The sequence below is a fragment of the Tachypleus tridentatus genome, chromosome 13, assembly GCF_004210375.1.
Source record: "Tachypleus tridentatus isolate NWPU-2018 chromosome 13, ASM421037v1, whole genome shotgun sequence".
NCBI lineage: Eukaryota > Metazoa > Arthropoda > Merostomata > Xiphosura > Limulidae > Tachypleus > Tachypleus tridentatus.
In genome coordinates, this window is record NC_134837.1 from 51,280,027 (window position 1) to 51,300,860 (window position 20,834).

At 30.6% G+C, this 20,834-nt stretch overlaps 1 protein-coding gene across 5 annotated transcripts in view; it reads left to right on the forward strand.

Annotated features, from left to right (window-relative positions):
• Nucleotides 1-20,834, forward strand: part of LOC143240184 (GPI ethanolamine phosphate transferase 1-like) — a 76,710-nt gene that overhangs the window by 39,834 nt on the left and 16,042 nt on the right. For all 5 annotated transcript variants that reach the window (XR_013021613.1, XR_013021612.1, XR_013021614.1 and 2 more), the window contains exons 11-19: nt 2,095-2,174; nt 4,933-5,129; nt 6,917-6,989; nt 8,735-8,837; nt 9,260-9,352; nt 12,036-12,127; nt 18,693-18,743; nt 19,907-19,985; nt 20,456-20,564. Coding sequence is in view for 1 of the 5 variants with exons in the window: in XM_076482242.1 (XP_076338357.1) it covers nt 2,095-2,174; nt 4,933-5,129; nt 6,917-6,989; nt 8,735-8,837; nt 9,260-9,352; nt 12,036-12,127; nt 18,693-18,743; nt 19,907-19,985; nt 20,456-20,564 (877 nt within the window). In the remaining 4 variants the exon portion in view is untranslated. The remainder of the gene's footprint in view (nt 1-2,094; nt 2,175-4,932; nt 5,130-6,916; nt 6,990-8,734; nt 8,838-9,259; nt 9,353-12,035; nt 12,128-18,692; nt 18,744-19,906; nt 19,986-20,455; nt 20,565-20,834) is intronic.

Below are 20,834 nucleotides of genomic sequence, written 5' to 3' on the forward strand. Positions count from 1 at the left end.
CTATCTCTGTCCAGTTTTCTGGATACCAGGTCATGTTGGTATTTGTGGGAATAAGCTAACTGACAGAGCGGCAAAGTCCATCTGCTCTGGCTCTATCATCACCGTACCTGTTCCATTCATGGACTATGGTCCACTTATCAAAACCCGACAATATACTAGTTGGCAGTCGACCTGGAGTGAGCAACAAAATAATAAGCTTTTTCAAATCAAGCCTTTAGCTTTGGCCATCTTGTTTTGTAAAGATCAAAGGGAGGAACTTGTTTTGGCTAGGCTACACATTGGTCACAGTTTTTTAACTCACCACTTCCTTTTACCTGGCACTGATGCACTAATGTGTGGTACTTAGGTCACAATTGTACATATTTTATTATCATGCCATCATTACAACAAATGACAATGTCATTTTAACATATTTTTAAGGTAGGTTTGCCCTTGACATTAGCCAGTGTCATAGGTGATTCTAGCTGCCTCACCCATGTTTTTACATTTTTAAGAGCAATTGGTCTTTTTAACTTAATTTAAGGTTTTAATTTTATTTTGGCCTGAACCCAGGACTGGAAAGGCCAACTTCAGGTGACTGACAGCTAGTTTGAGCTTAATGCTTCAGTCTTCCTGGCAGGTCTTAACTTTACATATTTTATGTATTTTTACCTTTATTTCCATATACAATTATAGTCTACTACATCTTGTTTGGCACAGATAGCCTAGTAGCTTTGTGCCAATAAACATGAAATACCTACCTACCTACTATGTATCATTAACTATTAAGACATTTTTCAAAACTGTATGTTTTCACTTGATGCCTTTTTTAAAGCAGATGGAAAAAGCTCTTTTTCTGTTTCAAACTGGAAACCATTCTTTTGAATTTGACAACAACAGACATTTGTCAAAAAGAAATGATTGATGTGTGTAAGCATAATTATTGCTTATAGCAGTTACAATTGTTGTATGAGGTATTTCTTCAGACAATGAACTTAGAGCAAAATTTCATATTGTGAGTTATGTTATTGTAAGAGAATCTTCTGATGTGTTTTTTTTTCAGAAATGGATGAACTATGTACTTCACACCAGTCAGTTAATAAAACCACAAAATTTAAATAGATGTGAAAAGATAATCAGTTGAAATTGTAAATGTTATTAATTGAAGTTGTTGAAACAAATATATTAAAAAAAATTAGAAGGTAATATTCATTTCATTTCATAATTTTCAGATTTTCATTGTAGTGTTCTTTGAAGATTTAGTAATAGTGTTAGGGTAGAGAAAATAAAAGATAAAGTATAATATTTTACCTTAAAAACTTTTTATATTCATTTAAGAAGTTCTAAAAGTTGTGCAAATGAAATATAAAACTGTAAGGTGAAAAGACGTATTTTTATTCTTAAATGAAAATGAAAATTGCCTTGCACTCAGATTAGTTTAAGGCTTTGGAAATTCACAAGCATAGTTTTAGCATAAATACTTGTTAAACTATTTTTATTTTTTGATTACATCAGGCTTGATGTTTACTAAAAAAAATAGCTGATTTTTGTGAAGTTACACTGAGAAATTCAGAGTTCTAATGTTTGTATCTTTGTTTTGGTCAAATTGATCTGTTGACATAAGGTTAAGTCATTACTTCCTTTTTCAACTTCAAGTTGTTACATCTTTCTTATACAGTTTGAACTTCAAGATTTGAATGGATCCTCAATATCCTGAAACTATTAGAAAATGTTATTTAAATTTTACAATACTGGAAATCCTGGAAAACAGCTTCTTTTTAAATCATGGTTGTGGAAAAGTCCTAAAACTAGGTTTGATAAAACAAATTCCTCGTTAAATAATTGACGTAATTAACATGGCTGGAAGAAGTGAGAGGCGTGGATATTTTTTATTTTATAATGGCTTAAAGTAATTGGTATTTTGTCACATATTCAGCTTAATTTTTTTGTAGCATTAAAGTGTTGAGTAGTCATTTCAGGTTAAAGTCATCATCCTTTCATATCTAAAGTTTCAATTTCATGACATAATAAAGTAATAGTTTTGTTTTTTCATATTCATTTTGTTATGTATATACATGTCCTGATTTTCGTCTTCAAAATATTTTTTTATTGTAGATTCAAGTAGGAATCAAATTGATGCAACAGGCTTTGCAAGGACTGACGTATTATCAGAGATATGATCGATTCTCGTTGAAGTAAGTATTTTTAAAGATGCAAAAAGTTAGAATGTATTAACACTAAAGAATTGTAACATTAATAGATTACTCCAAAGAACTTTTTTTTTCAAAAGCACATACACAGATAAATGAAGAAAACGTAGATGCTCAGCCTTTTACTTGTATTTGATGTAATATTTTCTTTTTATAATGGCAAATAACCTAAGAAAAGCATGTGAAATGAAAAGTTTACATCTTGAAAGATTTCTATTGATGCATTAAGTGAACTACTTTCAAGTGTTTTGTCTGTACCAATTATTCATGTTAATGGATTAGAATGAGAGTACCCTGAATGATAATTTCTTACACACTATTTTGAAGCTGTCTACAGTACTGTAAAAAATTTTATTTATTTTAAAGAAAAAATATTCTTGTTTAGTTTAAAGGGATGAGCATAGCTGAGAAAAATATTGTTTCTCTGATGCTTATTGGTCACAGGTTCAAATTTCTATCTTGCCAAACATTCACCCTTTCAGCCATCAGAGCTTTATAAAGTGATGGTTGATCTCACTGTTTGTTGGTAAAAAAAATAATCTGAGGGTTGGTTGTGGATGGTGATTAGCTGCCTTTCTTCAGAGATAACCCTTGTGTCACTTTGCACAAAAATTTAAAAAATGAATCAAACAAACTAATGCATTATGGGAAATATATTCAAATGGTCTCTTGTAGTTTCAGTTGATTTTTTTTAGATTTTTAACTTTTTTCATAGTAAATGTTTGGTACTAGAAAAATGGATAGGAGTTGAAAAAGTTACTATATTCAATCACCTGTAATATTTTTTTATGTGGTTTTCATCTCAGGTTTAGAATAGAAGGAGAAAGTTTGACCATTTCATGTTTAACTAAGCAACCTGAAAATGGAAGATAACACTTAAAAGATATTTAGACAGTTTTAAGATTCAAAATTCATTTTTAAGAAATCTTAACTATTATTTATCAAAAGTTACGGATCACATAAAATCTGGCCAATAAAGATAAATCTTTGAAGCAAACTTAATTTAAGCTTACATCACAATGAACTTTCTAAGATATGTAGTGGCAAAATTGGAAAACTAGAAAACAATTTTTAAAGTTGGACTACCTTTTAAAGACAATGGAAAGCACATTTTTTGGGATGTTACAAAATAAGCTATTTATTATAGCTTTGAAATACAACAGACAACACAGCTTTGCTTTTAGAAGGGCTGATAAATCACACATGTCTGAATCAGTAAGTCTGAAGGCTTGTAATGCTACAAACCAGATATTAATACCCACAATGGGCAGAGCACAGATAACCTACTGTGTAGCTTTGTATTTAGCAACAAACAGATGAGCCAAAGATCTGTGCAAAGCTTAAACATTTTAAAATTATTAATAAGAAATTCCTGTATTTTATGAAGTTGTTGTAATACAATTGATGAATATTTTTTTCTTTTGTTTGATAATAGCTATAACACTTGGTGTCTATAAACATTACTGTGGTAAATTTTCTTATATAATCATAGCATTGATAGAATTGTGTAACTACTACTGTGGAGATAAATTTATGCTTTAGTATTTTTCTATTATTAAATGTTTGGTTTACATTTTTGTAAATTATATATTAATAGCAGAGACCCACAAAACATTTACAGTCAAACTAATATCTTTATTGCAACAGTACTTCTTTAAATACACGATTTCTTGAATAATACAAAGTAATTTTAATCACAGACAGTAAAATTTAAAAGTCCACTTGTCTTAGGTCTAGATTAGTTAAGTCTTTTTTAAGTATGGCTAATATTTGATAAAGAGATATTAACACTGTAATTTGTGCAAAATTGTACTCTCTATAATAGTGCTTTTATGCTATTAAATTATCAAAGCTGATTTTCAGTACAGATATGGACCTTTTCACTTTAGAAGTTTTACCTAAGAGATATCAGAAAAGTGATTACAGGAGAAACTGATTTGTGGTGGCCAAGCATTCATAGTGAAATCACTTTTTGATCATTCCATGTCAGCTTTACTTATAATTGGAAAGCAGATTTCACCCAGCATTGTATTGCTTAGTGATTAATAGTGTTGTATTATAGCTGACCTGATGATCCCTGTTATTAGGCAAAAGTCATGCACTAGATATAGTAGATGTAACGTGGTCGACATGACAAATTTTAATTGGGAAGTTTAAAAGAGTTAATAAAGCTCTCAGACTAAATAATATTTACATAAGGGTTTTGAAGTGGGTTAATTATTAGACATGCAAATAATGTGCTACAATTTTTATTAGTCCTTAAAAAGTGAAAAGATGCTAGTAGATTGAAAGTTGGCTAATGTAAGTTTATTTAGTGAAACAAATGTATTTTAAAACTTAATGGTTATTTTGATCCTGATTTTTGTGCTTTCAGTGATATCTGGAGTATGGCTATTTTTACACTGTTAAAATATATCTAGTGTCACAATATTAGAGTATTACACTCAACTACATAACTGAAGTATACTCATGATAATATTGAAACACTGAGTGTTGAAAGTTACTTCTATTCATGGAAATATTATTTAATGTATCCCAAATTTTTTGCTTTTAGTGGGTAAATTATTTTGTTGTGTGATACCTTAATCCTGTAATCAATCATAAGAAGAACATGATTTCTGTAAAGTAATGAAATATAACTGTTTTGCTTCATTCTTTATATATTTTCTTGTAAACTATGTACTGAATGTACATACTGAGTAAGTGATTAATTAATGTTTTGTAATTCTGTTTTATTCTTTAGTTGCAGTATTCTATTTGGATTTCTTGGTTGGCTGAGCTATCTTGGAATCTTAATTATTCGTGATCATACGTCCATTCTTCACAAGTCTTTGGAAGTTCAGAGTGATAGAGCCAAGGAAAGTGTGATTGGCATCCAAAATTTAACTATTGGATTATTCTCTGGAACTGTGACTACTATCATAACATTTTTGTTATATGGTATGTTTCCATTAATTCTCAAATTACCAGTTTTTGTTTCATATCATTCACTACTGGTGAAGACCACTATTGCATTGTATTAAATAATTTTGTGTATTTGGCTATTAGAACAGTCATTGTTAAAGAAACTACTAAAATACTTTGAAATGCTTTTCTTCTATGTAAAATAAATAGGAGGTCCTTTCATTAATTAACAGGATTATCTGTAAGGTCAGTGCTAATTCTCCTTAACTTTTTCTAGTAATCTTATGCCATTAGGGTCCTTATAACCACCAAAATCATGAATTCACATTAAATTAATGTTCAAATAGCTCAGCTAGGTAGGTTCAATTACGTTGCTCCCCATTGGTAAGTCTATGGTGAGAAATTTAGTAAAGTTATTACAGCAATTTAAAAGCACAAAGATATATATTTTTAAATTGTATACTGGAGGTACATGAGAAGTATTTTACAACTGTGTTAAATATGTATTTGATTATCATCTAAGCTATTCACTTTTTAAAGTTCAGAGATAAAACTTAAATGGTTAATACAAATTTTAAGATGAAATACTAAAAACTATTATAACAAAACAAGTTTATTACAAAACATTAATGTGAAAAAACTTGTTTCTTAAAACTTTAAAGGTATCTGATATGATGAAACTGATATTGTAACAATATGCTTCTTAGTGAACCACAAACCTAAGTGAACAGCATTGGAACAAACTTATTTTTATTCAGTTAATTTCAAAGCTGTAAGGAAGCCCTGGAAAACTAATGTAATATTAATACTTTTAACATTAACTGTGCAGTATTTGTTGGGGGAAAAAAGTTTGAAGTTACTGAAATTTAGAATAAATAAATAAAAACATTAACAATGCCTTATGGTGCATTTCATGGGTCTTGGGCTGAGCATGATATAGTAGTTAGCATGATGGCCTGTAAATCCAAGGATCCTTGGTTTGAGTCACATTGCTGCAAAAATGTGCTCTGCATTTTGAAAAGAGACATTTTATAGCAGCTCAAGTGTTAGCACTTGGTGATTTCGACAAGCCATCTTCATGCTAGTATGCCATTTCAAGAAGAGTATCTTTCTGGCTCACCAGTTCTACTGAATGATAATAAAGTTAATTCAAATTAATAATAATAAAAAAATAAAATTGATAGTTTTTGAAAATAAAATAATGTTATTATTAATTCTTACCCAAAAATTTGACTTAAAATACATATGTATAACACCAAGACCACTACTGTGTTTGTTGTATCTCAGCTTGTGTGATGATCCATGGTATTAGGTAAAATGCCCCAGCATCACAAGATATTGGAGATCTAGTGATTTATTTAATATGTTTTCCCATTGCTTTAGCTCAAAGACACATAGAATTTCAAAAATTAAGGACACCTAGTATCTATTGTCCTTATGGAACTTTGTGCAAACATCCAAAACAGTCAGTTTCAACTCACACTTGCAGTAGAAAAACTTTTATTCTTTTGTATTGATTATAATATAAAACTATAATGATAACTAGATTCTACTTAGGTAAGTATGTTTGAGGATTTTTCATTTAACAGATACTAAGTGTTAATTCTCAATGAATGGTTATACATATCAGAAGGATTAAATCTGGACAATGTATCAGTATTGTTGAACAATGAAGATTAATTCAAAGTGATAAAACGTTGTCCCAACCTAACGCTTTCAGGCAAATTGTCTATTCAGAAGTACAGTCTATTTAATAAACTATTTAATAATGTTCTTGTAGAGTGTGGTAACAAAAATAATTTAAATATATCTAAATATTTCAGCACAGAATGCTCCTACAATGTACTATCTGTATTTTCTCTCTCCGGTATTGTTGTGGACTATGGTTTCTATCAAGTAAGTTTATTCATTACAGTAAACTTACATGGTTGGGTACAGAATAACATAAATAATAAGTAACAGCTTTCTACCCTGAGACAAAAACAAAGTTTAAGGTTTTCCTCAGAGCACCATTTTAGATATCTTTTTTGTTATCTTTATTTCTTTGATTTGTAAATTTGTTCACACGTATTGTTAATGTACTTGAATGTTTTAATAAGTTTTCTGCATTATTAACCAAATGTCTACTAGATTGCTCGAATAGTTAAGGAATGTTATCAGTGATTCTGCATTTAATACTTGTATTTATATGAAATTTAGGAAGCTTAGAGTGAAATATACAAGTGTGTTGTACACAAAAACCTTGATGTTTTAGAAAATACTTGTAGATGTCAGTCTCCCTCCAAATGTTGGAGTATGAGGTTATGATTGTGAAGAATAAGTGTACTTCTGTCCATCACATGGTTGGAATATTGCATTTGCATAACCTCAAAAATGCATATCTACTGTCACTAAATCAGTAATGTAGGGTAACATCAAAAGTTGATTACTCTGACATAAGAAATATGTTGAATGACATTCTGTAGAAGGCTGTGGTGTGTACTTTTTGTCCTCCATCTGTATTCAAAATGTAAAGGTTTAGTTATGCTGGACCAACAGTGTAATATGTAATTAATAAAATATGAAAAGTCTTGTGTACATAAAATGGTTTCATATCAGAGTAGTTAGTTTTAATGTTACTGTGAAGTTCTTCGTCTTTAATGGTACATTGTTTAGTTCATCAAATGATGGTACTTTCTAAAGTTCATGAAATCTTTAAAATTACATTTATTTTTTATGGTGCATTGTTTGGTTACATAATGGTACATTTTGAAGTTTATGAAACCTTTAGATTAAATTTAATTGTTATGGCACATTATTTGGTAAAGTAGTGGTACTTTCTGCAGTTTATGAAATCTTTAAAATTACATTGATTTTTTATGGTACATTGTTTGGTTAGGTAATGGTGCATTCTGAAGTTTATGAAATCTTTAAAATTACATTTGTTTTTTTATGGTACATTGTTTGGTTAGGTAATGGTGCATTCTGAAGTTTATGAAATCTTTAAAATTACATTTGTTTTTTTATGGAACCTAGTTTGATTAATTAAATAATAATGCTTTCTGAAGTTCATTAAATCTTTAAAATTACATTTGTTTTTTTATGGAACCTAGTTTGATTAATTAAATAATAATGCTTTCTGAAGTTCATTAAATCTTTAAAATTACATTTTTATGGTACATAGTTTGGTTAATTAAATAATTGTACTTTATGAAGTTTATGAAATCTTCAAAATTATATTTTTTGGCATACTCTTCTGCTAGTTAAGAAATTGTCCTTTTTGTGGCTTACTATTTGGTTAATTGTCCTTTCTAAAGTTGATGAACTTTGTGTAAACTCACACCCTTCTTTTATGACTCACTTTTATGTGAGTAATTGTGCTTTTTGATATATTAGAAATTTTGAAATATTTAAATTTTATTTCCATCAGAAATTGTAAAGATACCCAAAGTTATTGTCACATATGTTCAACAAATTTTGGAAACATGAATTCCTAATGTTTTTATTATATGGTGGTTTATACAAGGGTGGAAAAAACAAAGCTGCAATAAAATAGTAAAATGTATAATGTAATATATTTAAACTTTTACTTGACATGTTCTTTTAACTTTGGTGAGAGTGGATGTTGATAAATGCATTCCATTGAATTTATATAATTACAGTTGGAATGTGTACAAAGAAGCTAAAGCTTATGTGAACCATCACAACTATTTACTGCAACTACTGGGATTAGGAATGTTGGGTATACTTGGCCTAGAAATTCTGGTGAGTTGTGGATTTTTAGTTAGATTAGTGTACTATTGTAATTTAATCAGTTGTGCAAGTTTTATATTTGTTAAAATAAGCTATGTAATTATGTAAAGTTTTCCACACACACAAGATGCACACATTTTTCTGATTAGTTATGAAACAATCTGTTTAATGTGGTAAAAAAATTATTTAGCAATAGATAGCTTATTTATTGTAATACAACAGTAATTTCACTAATTACAAAAAATTGTTTTTTTTTTTTTGTAATTTGCTGTTAAGTAAGTCAATTTCAATGAACCACATGTATGGTATATCCTTTTTGCATAGGTACTTTTAATTCCTTGGTTTTAACTCTCTCTTTATGGCATATTTTATTTGTTCTTTTAATGAAACTTTTAAAAACACAAATGTCACTCATACCATTCTATGTGTCCTAGGTTATATCGTTCTTCAGGAGGTGGATGCTATCACTGGGGCTAGTAGCTATAGCATTTTGGCCTCTTGGAACATCCCTTAAAGATACTGATAAGGTAAATTTATTTTCTTGTCAAGTATTAAACTATAGACTGAAATGTGATATCTATAATGTTGACCATGTAATGAACTCTAAAAAATAAACTGTTATTTTTAAACATGTTTAAACTCAAAAGCAATGTCTATGTTCAACAGAACTCAACATGCATATAATTAAATTAACTCTCTGTACACAGTCTTGGTCACTTTGACCAACCTAGTAACCACCAAGTAGTCATCAAAATTAAATACCATAACTGTTACTGTATTATGTGTATCTTCAAAAAAATTGGAAAACTTGTAATAAATGTTACAGCTACATTGTAAACTAAAATATGTTTTTTCATAGTGGTTTTACTGAATCTCTCTTAATGAAAGGTGATTTTCTTGTTAAGAATACAAATTCTTCTCTTCACCTTACAGTTTTCGTATTTCATTTGCATAAACTTGTAATTAAATATTAGAAGTTTTCTTGTATTTTTGGAATGTTTTTTACTTTCTCTCTTATCTTTTCTAACATCAACTGTAATAAAAGCTGAAAAATATGAAATAAAATTTAAAATATTTTTCTTTCTTTCTTCTAGTATGACTACAAATGCTAACAGACAGTTACAATAATTTACCTGTAAGAACTTTTAACCTCTTAACAAGTACCTTCATTTATTAACAAACTGAGGAAGAACTAATGCTTTTAGTTGATATTCATGTAAATCCAGTGAAACTGGTACATAAGCTGAAGAACTTGTGACTTTTAAACATTATTTGAATTGTCTTTTCTAGTATTATACAATATTCACTGTTGTTTTTTTTAAACATACTTAAGAAAATCCTGAAAACTTTATCTAATAGCAAGTTCATCAAATACTTGAAACAGTCTTCCAAGTTTTTTGTATTATGTTTTTTCTTGATATGTTACTCTGACATCTCCTTGAATTGAACTGTATTTTTCCTGTTAAACTGCAGTTAATTGTGAAACTAAACTATATTTGTACCAACAGTATTTCACATGTTCTTCTGTGCTGCATGTCCTAGAGGTGTGTTCTTCCTAAATTCAAAGCTAATTGACTCTTGAAGAAGTCTCAGCAGTAAAGATCTAATTAAGCTGAGTTATGTTATATGAAATGTTATATAATGTTTATTAAAGTCAAATTTATGAATTTACTAATTAAAACATTAGTAAGAGACCAGTATACTGTGTGCCTACAACGTAAATTACTTTTGAAACATTGAGGCTCGTATGAAAGAAACTTGAGTAAAACATTTTGTTTTCAAATAGTAAAGCATTATATTGAAGGAGCCTTGCATCAGCCTGAGAGACTGTAAGGTTGCAATAAGAAATGAATGCGTGTCAGTTGTGATCAACTCAAAACATGGTTTCATACTGAGTTTTGTAGTTGAAGTAACATGAAGAGGAAGAACATGTCAGATGAGCATGTTTATCAGTTCTGACCAACCCAAACCTAATCTTCTATCATAAATGAAGTTGTAAGAAAAACCTCACTTTAAACATTCTGTAATTGGAAGTAGTAGGATGAATGGGTCTATGTACATTCTAAAAATATTAGGTTTTCTAAATTTACAAATATCTTTTTTGTTCTTCATGAATAACTGGAAGTAGAGAAATGAAATGCCTTATGGACTCCACTTGTTTCTTATTTGTAACTGTATGTATAAAACTTTTAACAAAACCACTGTAATCAGTAATTCTATGCAGATTTTGGGGAATTGTTTATGTATTCTTGCATAGTAGATATCACTTTTCCTAATAATATATGGATTGAATTCACTTGGTAGATATTATACACTGCTGGCCAAAATCTTAAGGCTAATGAACATAAAGAAAAAATATGCATTTTGCATTGTTAGACTCAACCACTTATTTGAGTAGAGCTTCGAAAGTTGAAAATAAGAAAAGAGAAAATAAAAATAAAAAACATTTTTAGCATTTAATAGGGAAACTGTGAACACTATGAAATTAGCCTAAATACTAGATGGTCAGAAGTTTAAGATCATACCAAAAGAAGTTCTAAACAGATTTTTAAAGCCTTTTTCTTGTAGATGCCATCTTATTGTTCTTGAGCTGCATTCTGCATCCATAAGGGCTTTAACCAGGTTCGATGATTGTCTGGTGTCTTGCTGGACAACCTGTCGAATCCTCCTGCTCGACACTGGTGAAAATTTCTTGGGCTGACAAATTGAAATTCTCGTTCCGTATCCCTCAGGGTCTTTTAAGAAATTTGCAACAGCAGTTTTACTATGCCCAATCTCACCAGCAATGGCTTTTGCAGCTCGACAATTCTGCCATGTTCAAACTCTGTCAACGTTTTCGCCTTTGTCATGTTTTTACCCAATGTAACACAGGAGATGTCAGTGGAAGATGTTGACCACGCTAATGCTCAAACACAAATGACTAAATTTTGTTACATGTTTACAGATTAACGCTTCATTTCAGTATGGTCTTAAACTTTTGACCAGTTAGTATCTAGGCTAATTTCATAGTGTTTACATTTTCCCTATTTAATGCTAAAAAAGTATTTTACTTTTATTTTCTCTTTTTTTTATTTTCATCCTTTGAAGCTCTACTCAAATAAGTGGTTGAGTCTAACAACACAAAATGCATATTTTTTCTTTATGTTCATTGGCTTTAAGATTTTGGCCAGCAATGTATATGTTGGTGTTAAGTTTTATAACATATTTCAGTTATTAACACTAACATGGATTGGTTCAACCTTACTGATGGCCGTGTTCCCATTACTTCCAGTTGTAGGAAGAGAAGCCAGCTATAACATGGTGTAAGTATAGCACAATATCATCATTCTTTCTTGGTGAAGTTTTCAGTGAGACAATCAGTTCATTGTTTTCTTATGCTACTTTTTAGTTAGTTTTCAGAGATTTGAACATTTCATATTTTTCAGTGGTAATCACAATAAATCCATTTATTTTACTCAATAAATAATACTGGCAGTTTTCCAGAAATTAAATATTTTGTATTTTAATGGAATAATCCTTGTATAGGTAACTTTCTAAGGTAATAAAGGTTAAAATTCAAGGAATATGTGTGTGTGTGTGTGTGTGTGTGTGTGTGTGTATTTAAAATATTAAAATCCACAAACAAGCAAAATTCAGTAATACACTAATATAGTATTTACTTTACTTAAACTGATCAGTGGTTCTGAAAGTCACTCTAAATGTTTCAGTGTGGCTTGGCAACTTTTATCCACTATACAAATTATAATATCCAAATTGTTTAGTGACTTTAATATTTGTATGTCTTTATTTATATCTCAGTGTTTCTTTTCATCTCTAATGAGATCTTCATTTTGGACATTTCCACTTGTTAAGTACATCAATCTGTTTATTGTTTAATATAGTGTTGGATTTCATAATTCCTCTCCTATATCGTATTAAGTTAAAGTAAGCTTCAGGTAGAGATTTCAACTCTTTTAGTACTTTTCTTTTACTTTACTGTCTCTCTAAATAATACTGGAAATATTATCCAGTAGGAAAAAAATGGATATTTTGGTTTAACTGCTAGAAATATTAAAGAAACCATTGAAATAATGAAAACAGTAAAAACAACTTGATCTTAAATGAGGATGAATGGTTAGAAAGAAACAAAGTATGTAGATGTTGCAATTTACAGTTTTGTATTGTAAACCAGTATCATGTGGCCATGGCTTTTATATGTATAGCACACAGGAAATGTTTTTCACATTCCAAAAGATGACACAAAACCACATTGAAATATGTAGAGTGAATTTTATAACCGTTCATCCATTTAGATAAAGATTTTTATTGTGTATCGTAGAATGTTCTTCATTTGTGATATTTAATATTTTAGCTTTCCAGTGATTGAACAGTTCATACATCTACTAAAATATATTCACATAGAGAAGTCACAAACGCTTTATTCATGTGAATATCAGGGAAGGTTGCAATATATCAGTCTTAAATATGTGTCCCACAACTAAGTTTGATCATACTCAGAAACATATAATGTGCATTTTGGCTCAAATTTATTGTTATTCTTAATAGCATTTGTATTTTATTTGTTTTCGTTTGATAATTTAAGGCCTTTATGTTATTCACTTAAACTTTTTTCTTGATCTAGTGACACACAATGAAAATATATTACAAGAACAAACATGCTTTAGACATTATTACTTTCACTTATTATTCACATTTTTTGTTGTTGTTTTGACTATATAGATTTCATTATTAAATCCACTTATTCCAATAGTTGTTGCAAAAATGCATTTTATGATGCTGAGTAGTATATTATATACATTTTAATATACTTAAATGCAGTGAAAGTTAGTGTATTTTGTAATGAAATGATAAACAGATTATATTTTGTAAATACTTTTATGAACTGTTTTATCAAACAATTAAAACCTGTGTTGAAAAAAACACTATATCATAGAGTATACTATACTATGTGTATGGGATAAAATTAAACTAGAGTCTGTGCTTTTTTTGTACCTTGGCACAAACACTGAAACTTGGTTCAGTGCTTTTATGTTTTCCTCAGTTGGATTGTGTGAAAGTGCTGAATCAGTCTTTGTGTCAGATTCCAAAACAAAATGTAGATGTCAGTTTAATTATAATTTAAGTCTGTTGTATAGAGGAAATATCAGCGTGTTATATATTGTAGGTATTTGTTATTGAGCATTATCAAACAACAAAAACCTGTCTAGGCATTATTTTTACATTTAGAAATGCCTTGTTTAATGCCAACTTAATGAATCTGATTGGAGATAAATCCATGCTTGGGGCTGTGATGTGTACTTTTTTAAAAAAAAGTATCAAAAATAAATGGGGAAGTGATCAATAGGTGTTAAATTGTCTAGAAAGGTAAGAGCTACTTTCAGAATTTAAAAATCCTTTCTGGTCGTGGAGAAATAGGCAAAAAAATGGGCTACCTTTCAACTTCACAGAAAATCAAAGGAAAGATTCTGGATGTTTTAATTTTAACAAATATTAGTTATTTTAGTTTAAATGATGTTATTAATTTGTATGTTTTATCTAGCATGTCTTCAATCTCAATGTCGATATCTTGTTACAAAACACACATCAGCACACATTTCCATAAGAACACCTTGCTCTGTTTCTTCTAAATCATGCTGGGTATCTCTGGCTCCTTTTTCATCATAAACTTATTAATTTTATTATCTCTTAAGCTGACAAATGCTTTGATTTTAGTAATTGAAATATCCAAGTGCTCAACTCAATTATACTTTAAAGTACCATTTAGAAGAATTTGATGTGCCTTGTCTGCCAAAACCTGCTCTTATCATGACACCCTAACTCAAAAACAATCTTCATACGAGCAATGTTCCATTTTACCAATTACATTTAAAGTTTCTTTGTATAATACCAGACTGGAGTACTTCATCTGTTTTAAAAACAAATTCTGAACTGTTTGAAGATTTTTTGAAGAAGTCACCTTCCATCCCTCAGCATTCTCCTGGCTCAAATCTGGCTGTGTATCAGCATTGGAAGGTTTATGCCAGACTATGAGAGGTGGCTTTTCTGAAACGAAGTCTTGTTTACTTCAAAAATTCTGTGTTTGCTTCATGTGTTCACGTTTGACAATTTCAGGACTTGTAACATCTGAAGCTTGAATAATTTGAACATGATCTTTGAACCATTTGATGTCATGTACAGATTTGCTTCCAGTTCTAGAAGTATACTTGTGTGAAGTAACAGACCCTTCAAATCCACTTACATCCACAAGAATTGAGGTTGTTCCTGCAAAGCCTTCCTTGAAATGAAAGTCCAAAACAAATCCTTTTCTTCTGTTGTGATGTCATTTTCATTCTCCAAATATATTTTAAAAGCTATATTCATGAATGGAAAGTGCATATCCAAGCTCATATTTCCTGTTTGTGCCTCTGTTTATACCCATCTATTCAGTTGTAATGATACTTCTGGATTGTTTTTATATTGAACCTTCTTATTTAACAGGTAAATTAATGGAATGAGCTACTGCAACACATCCTATAATGTTATGATTTTGGAATGTTGTGTTACAAACAGTTGGAAAGTGAATCAACTTTTGTTTTTAACAAGAGTGGCAACACTACTTACTTGTACACTATCCTGGCCTATGTAGCTGTCTAATACATTGTCTACAAAAAAAAAATGTTCCCAGCCATTTTTCCACTATGAATAATCATAACACCAAGCATATTCACTCTTCTTTTTTCCAAAATGTTCTTTTTGTCCTTCCCTTTACTTTGATTTTTTTGTTTGTGATCCAGTACTACAAGAATTTTTGTTTGATTATTATGTATGTCCTCAATGATAATTGTATTGGTCTTGGACTTAATCTTTGCCCTTAAACAATTTAACACAGGTATACATTGGAGCATGTTCAGGATCTCTTGGTGATGTTCCTCTGTAGCATGAATGCAAGTATATTGCAAGAAATCTTTTATTTCTGTTTAAAATGATTTGAACAGGCACTGCATTTGTTACAAACTGAAATGTAATCACCATCTACTGCCATTGTTTCTAAGTGTTGCCCATTACACTATGTAACACAACTTTTTTTCCTGGATTGTATGTTTATTTCTTAATTGCTTATGTTATAAAAGTACAGAAAATGGCCATTATTCCCTTCAAACTTTTTTATTTCAAAAGGCAAATTTGCACATTTTTATTTGCATAAGGTTTGAAATTAAATGACATATGAATCAAGATTTACATGTATTTATACTAAAGGTATACAGAAATGTTTAGAAGTAAGTAGTTTTTCGAGATTTGCAACTTTAATGTAAATCACTTTCACGTATCAGCCCCCAAATATAGTTTCCCATCATTTTTTCATTATATGCTCCTTGGTAGTGGCATTCAAAGTCCAGTCTATCTTGGTGGAAATGCTCGTCTTGCTCCTCTGAGTTTGCTTCCATGTTCTCCGTGATGAGCATCATGGATATGGACTTTCAGAGACATCCTGCAGCCCATTTTGCCATAGTTCTTCACCACAGCCTCAACCAGTTCCACATAATTTTTGGCCTTGTGATTGCCCAAGGAACCCCAAACTACTGTGACAAAGCTGCCCCAAACTTTTTTTTTTCCCTTCAACTGATCTTCTTAGGGAATTCCATGCACTCCAGGATCTTCTTTATTTGTGGTCCAAGAAAAACACCAGCTCTGATCTTTGCCTCAGACAGCTTAAAGAAGAAGTCTTGAAGGTAATTAAAAGCTGCAGACTCCTTATCAAGAGCTGTGAGAAATTGTTTCATAAGACCCAGTTTTATGTGCAGTGGTGGGAAAAACACCTTCTGGAGGTTCACTAGTGGTTTACACTTGACATTGTGCCTCCCCCCAGAGAACTTGGTCTGTTGTGGCCAGTTCTTTCTGTTGGTAAAGGTAACTTGGTAAAGCCTCCTTGTAAATCCATCAGGAATGCCACCATTTTGAAGTCTCCAATAACCTCCCAGCCACACTCATCATACTTGAAAGCTTATAGCAAGGTCTTGATGCTGTTATATTCTTTGAGGTTCACCAAATGAGCCAGGAGAAACGATAGATACTTATTCCCGTTATGGAGCAGCACAGCTTTGAAGCTTCTGGATGAGCTGTCAATAAAGAGGCACCACTCATTCGGGTTACAAGCAATTTCAATTGCCTCAGCACTGAATTTACCTGGAATGTTCTGGAAAATGGGTAAATTTAAAAATTTCATTACCCAGGCAACAAAAGCAAAGTTTGAAGAGAAAAATAGGTCTTTTCCATTTACTTTAGGCATAAGCAATTGGGGAAATAATACTTTCTGTCCAGGAACAAGAAAAAGTAAAAATTTTGTTACATAGTGTTATCTACCTCAAGTAGACTTAATTTCAACAGATCAGCACTTGAGAGCTGAAGATGCCATTTGACTTACACAAACAACATGAAATTCTCAGTGTACTCCCTGTTATACACAGTAGATTGTGCTATGATCTTCACACTATAAATGTTCAAACTACAATATTCCATTTTCTTCAAGTGTGCCACTATCTTATTAAATTAAAATGTAGATTGCATGCTTTTAGCATACTTTTTGTGCTGGATCATCATATGCTTCATTGTGTTGGTTCCATAATGCCTTCAAACACTTTCTTCCTATGTCTAGTACTAGTAAATGTTAAAATAAATATCCTGCAAATCATACATTACAAGTTGAGCTAAGATTTAGAGCAATTGTTGTCTGCAGAAAAAAATTAAGTTTGCTACTTTTGCTGGGTCAACTCAAAAAAATTTTTTTTTTTAAAGAGGATCTTTTCCAGTTTCAAAGATATCAAAATGCTTGTGTAAGCTTGCAAATTTCAATATACTGCACAGCATTTTTCATACAAGGAAGATAGAGCTACTCTGTTATTCCTGTTGATATTTGTTCTCTGCTTCTTCGTGATTTCTCTGTTGACCACCTTCCTTCTGTAGTAAATCATGAAATGAATGTCAATCAATAGACCTTGCAAACATACATTGAGCCACTGTGGAAACCATTGTATTAGCCAGAAGCCCAAGTTGAATAATATTTTTACCCAACTTATTCATATCATCAATTTATTTTGGATCTTCAACTAGTCCTTGCGACATTTCTAAATTAAATAGACACACTAATGTTAGAACTCCATTTTACCCAAGACATTATACTTGTAAAGCTCTCAATTATGTTCTCAGAGTCTCAACTAGTTTTTCTCTTTTGATACCATTCTTTGAAAAATTATTGAGTGAAATCTGGTCAATATTCAAGATCACAAATATTTTTTTCAATTTTTCAAGATTGGTCAATGCACTACTGAAAGAACCTCTTACATCATCAGAGGATGATTCATCATTTAGATGCCATCTAATCCATCAATGAGCCTCTTTCAGTTATCTCTAAGTGCTGATCGTCTGGTCATTCTTCTCTGTTTTTTACTGGCTTTTGGATCTTTTTCACCACTCCACGTCTAATTTGGTGGATAATATGGCAATGTTTTGCTGTAAATATAGCTGGAGTATCACAATACAAACACATTTTACAGTTTCCTTTCTTTTTATATTTGTTTTCCACATGGTCCTGGCCTTGTTGCAAATTCTCTCATACTTACACCACACCAAAAAGGAAATCTGCTTTTGAAATAGCTGAATTTTGTACACAAGACAATGTTATCTGGTTTATTTCCACAAAAAAATTCTGAAATTTTTTTTTCCCCAGCAAACAAAAATCAGCTAACTTTTAGTGGGTTTCTGAATGACTAGTAACTTAATCAACCCATGAAAATAATACTCTTTTTTTTTTCTTATTTTAATCATATAGACTGTTAAAAAGACAACTACTAATGCAGTAAAGAAGTACATGTACTTGTTTCTTTTCTTCAGAGCTCTGGCAGGATTTTTAAGTGTTATGATAACTGGTTATTGTGCCAAAAGGTGAGTTTTTTAAAATTCTATCAGATGTTGCTTTATTTGGAAATAAATTAGTGCATGAAATACTTAGTTTGTAGAAGTAATATACTTGTCTATATATACTGAATCTGTTGGTTGGAATTTTAAAGTTTCTGGATAAGTGTTTATTAAAAATATAGCTGTTGTTTCTAAACTTTGGCTGTATGTACAAAATTGTATTAATCTTTTGTTGTTTTATGAGATTATGATTATTTATTGAATGCTTCAATTTAATTTTATAATAACTAAAAACAGTAATGTGATGAAATTCATGAAAATTTCATAGTAGTTTATAAAATGTTTTTGTAGCTTTGCCCTGTTTTCTTTTTGTTTAATAAGAAGTTATGATATAAAGAAGTCACTAAAACTTTTAGTATGGTAGACCTGTAAATCATACTGTCATGTCTTTTACTTTTTACAGAATTAATATGTGGTGAATCTTATTATTAACAATTAAATTTTGTCTAGGGAAAATGTTATTTCGATTTATGAGATCATGGTAATTATTTGCTGGCAAAGAAAGTTTACTACACTACTCCTTATGTTAAAAGTTACAAGATAAGTCTCAAAAAACTCAGAAGACACTGTTGTGATAGTAAAAACAGTTCTCTTTTAGAGTTTATGGTTGTTCATCTTTATAATTTAGACAAAAACAGGCCCAGTGGTTAACATGCTGAACTATGGATTTGCAGTTTCATTGTTGACACACTGTTACTGTAAATGGCCTGATGTTCAGAGTTCTTGACTTGTAATCTGTGTGGTGTAAAATTGAAAGCTGTTGCTAAACATGCATCTCATACTTTCAGCCATAGAAGTTTTTTGAAGTGACAGCCAATTCCACTATTCTTTGGCGTAAAGCAGTCCAAAAGTTGGCAGTATGTGTGGTGTTGACTAGATGCCTTCCCTTTTAATCTATCACTTCAAAATTAAAAAAAAAAACGTTTGCACAGATATCTCTCGAGTGGCTTTGCACAAAATTTTACAAACAAACAAAACTGTTAACATTGAGTACAACTATACATTTGAATGATAAAATCCAGTTTCTTGTTCAGTATAAGTTTCTCTTTACTTTTTGGCTAAACATAAGATTTCTGTGTAATGAGACAGTTTCCTCTAATATTGGGTTTTTATGTACTTAATGATTTTAGACCTGAGATTGGTATTGCAATCAACACTTTACATAGAAAGGGAGAATCTAATCAAAATGCTTTGATTACAGCTGTTCAGGTTAGTACAACATTTACAAGTTAACCTCACTTTTCTTCTGAATAGCACAAAGTGGATAAACATAATTATCTGTATTTATGACAGAAGCTAATGAACTTGTGTAAACTTTATCTAAATTTCTACCATAAATTAGAATTTTTGACTGGACTTAAAAGTGGAGCAAAATAGGTTGACATTGTAATATACACATGTGGTTATTAAATGTGGGTGTGTATTACCTTTTGTGAGTACAAATATTGTAAAAAAATGAATGTTTCTGTTTAATCTTGTATTGCTTATAGGATTATTATCTAATCAATTGGACATTTACATTAATATAAGAGTGAAGAAAGAAACCTCACTGAAGTCTTGGTGTACTTTACATGGGGGTTTTCCAATAACATTGAGTTACAGTCTGTATTCTTAGAATGTCATGAAACTACGTTTTCAAACAAAAATCGTCTAGTGCTTTTATTATTTCCCACTTTCAGGTGGTATTACTTATTATTGGTAGTTTTACTATCAGAAGTACAGCAGCCAGTATTGAGAATAAAGAAGGCCTTCCATTACTGAACCAGCTGGTGGCATGGATTATATTAGGTAAAAATAACCTTATATAGAAAAGGCTGTCAAAACAACTATCTAAACTATTATTAAATAAAATTCTGTGTGTGTGTGTCTCAACTGATTGTCACCAAACCTGACGTGTATTATTGGGGCTCAAAGGGAATAACGTAAAGGGGGTTTTAGGCAAATGGATTTAACCTCATATGTCACCTCAAGGGCTTCCATGTCTTCCTTATGTATTTATGTGTACATCAAGTGGTATATATGGTACATCAGATTTAATCTATTTTCATATTCACATTA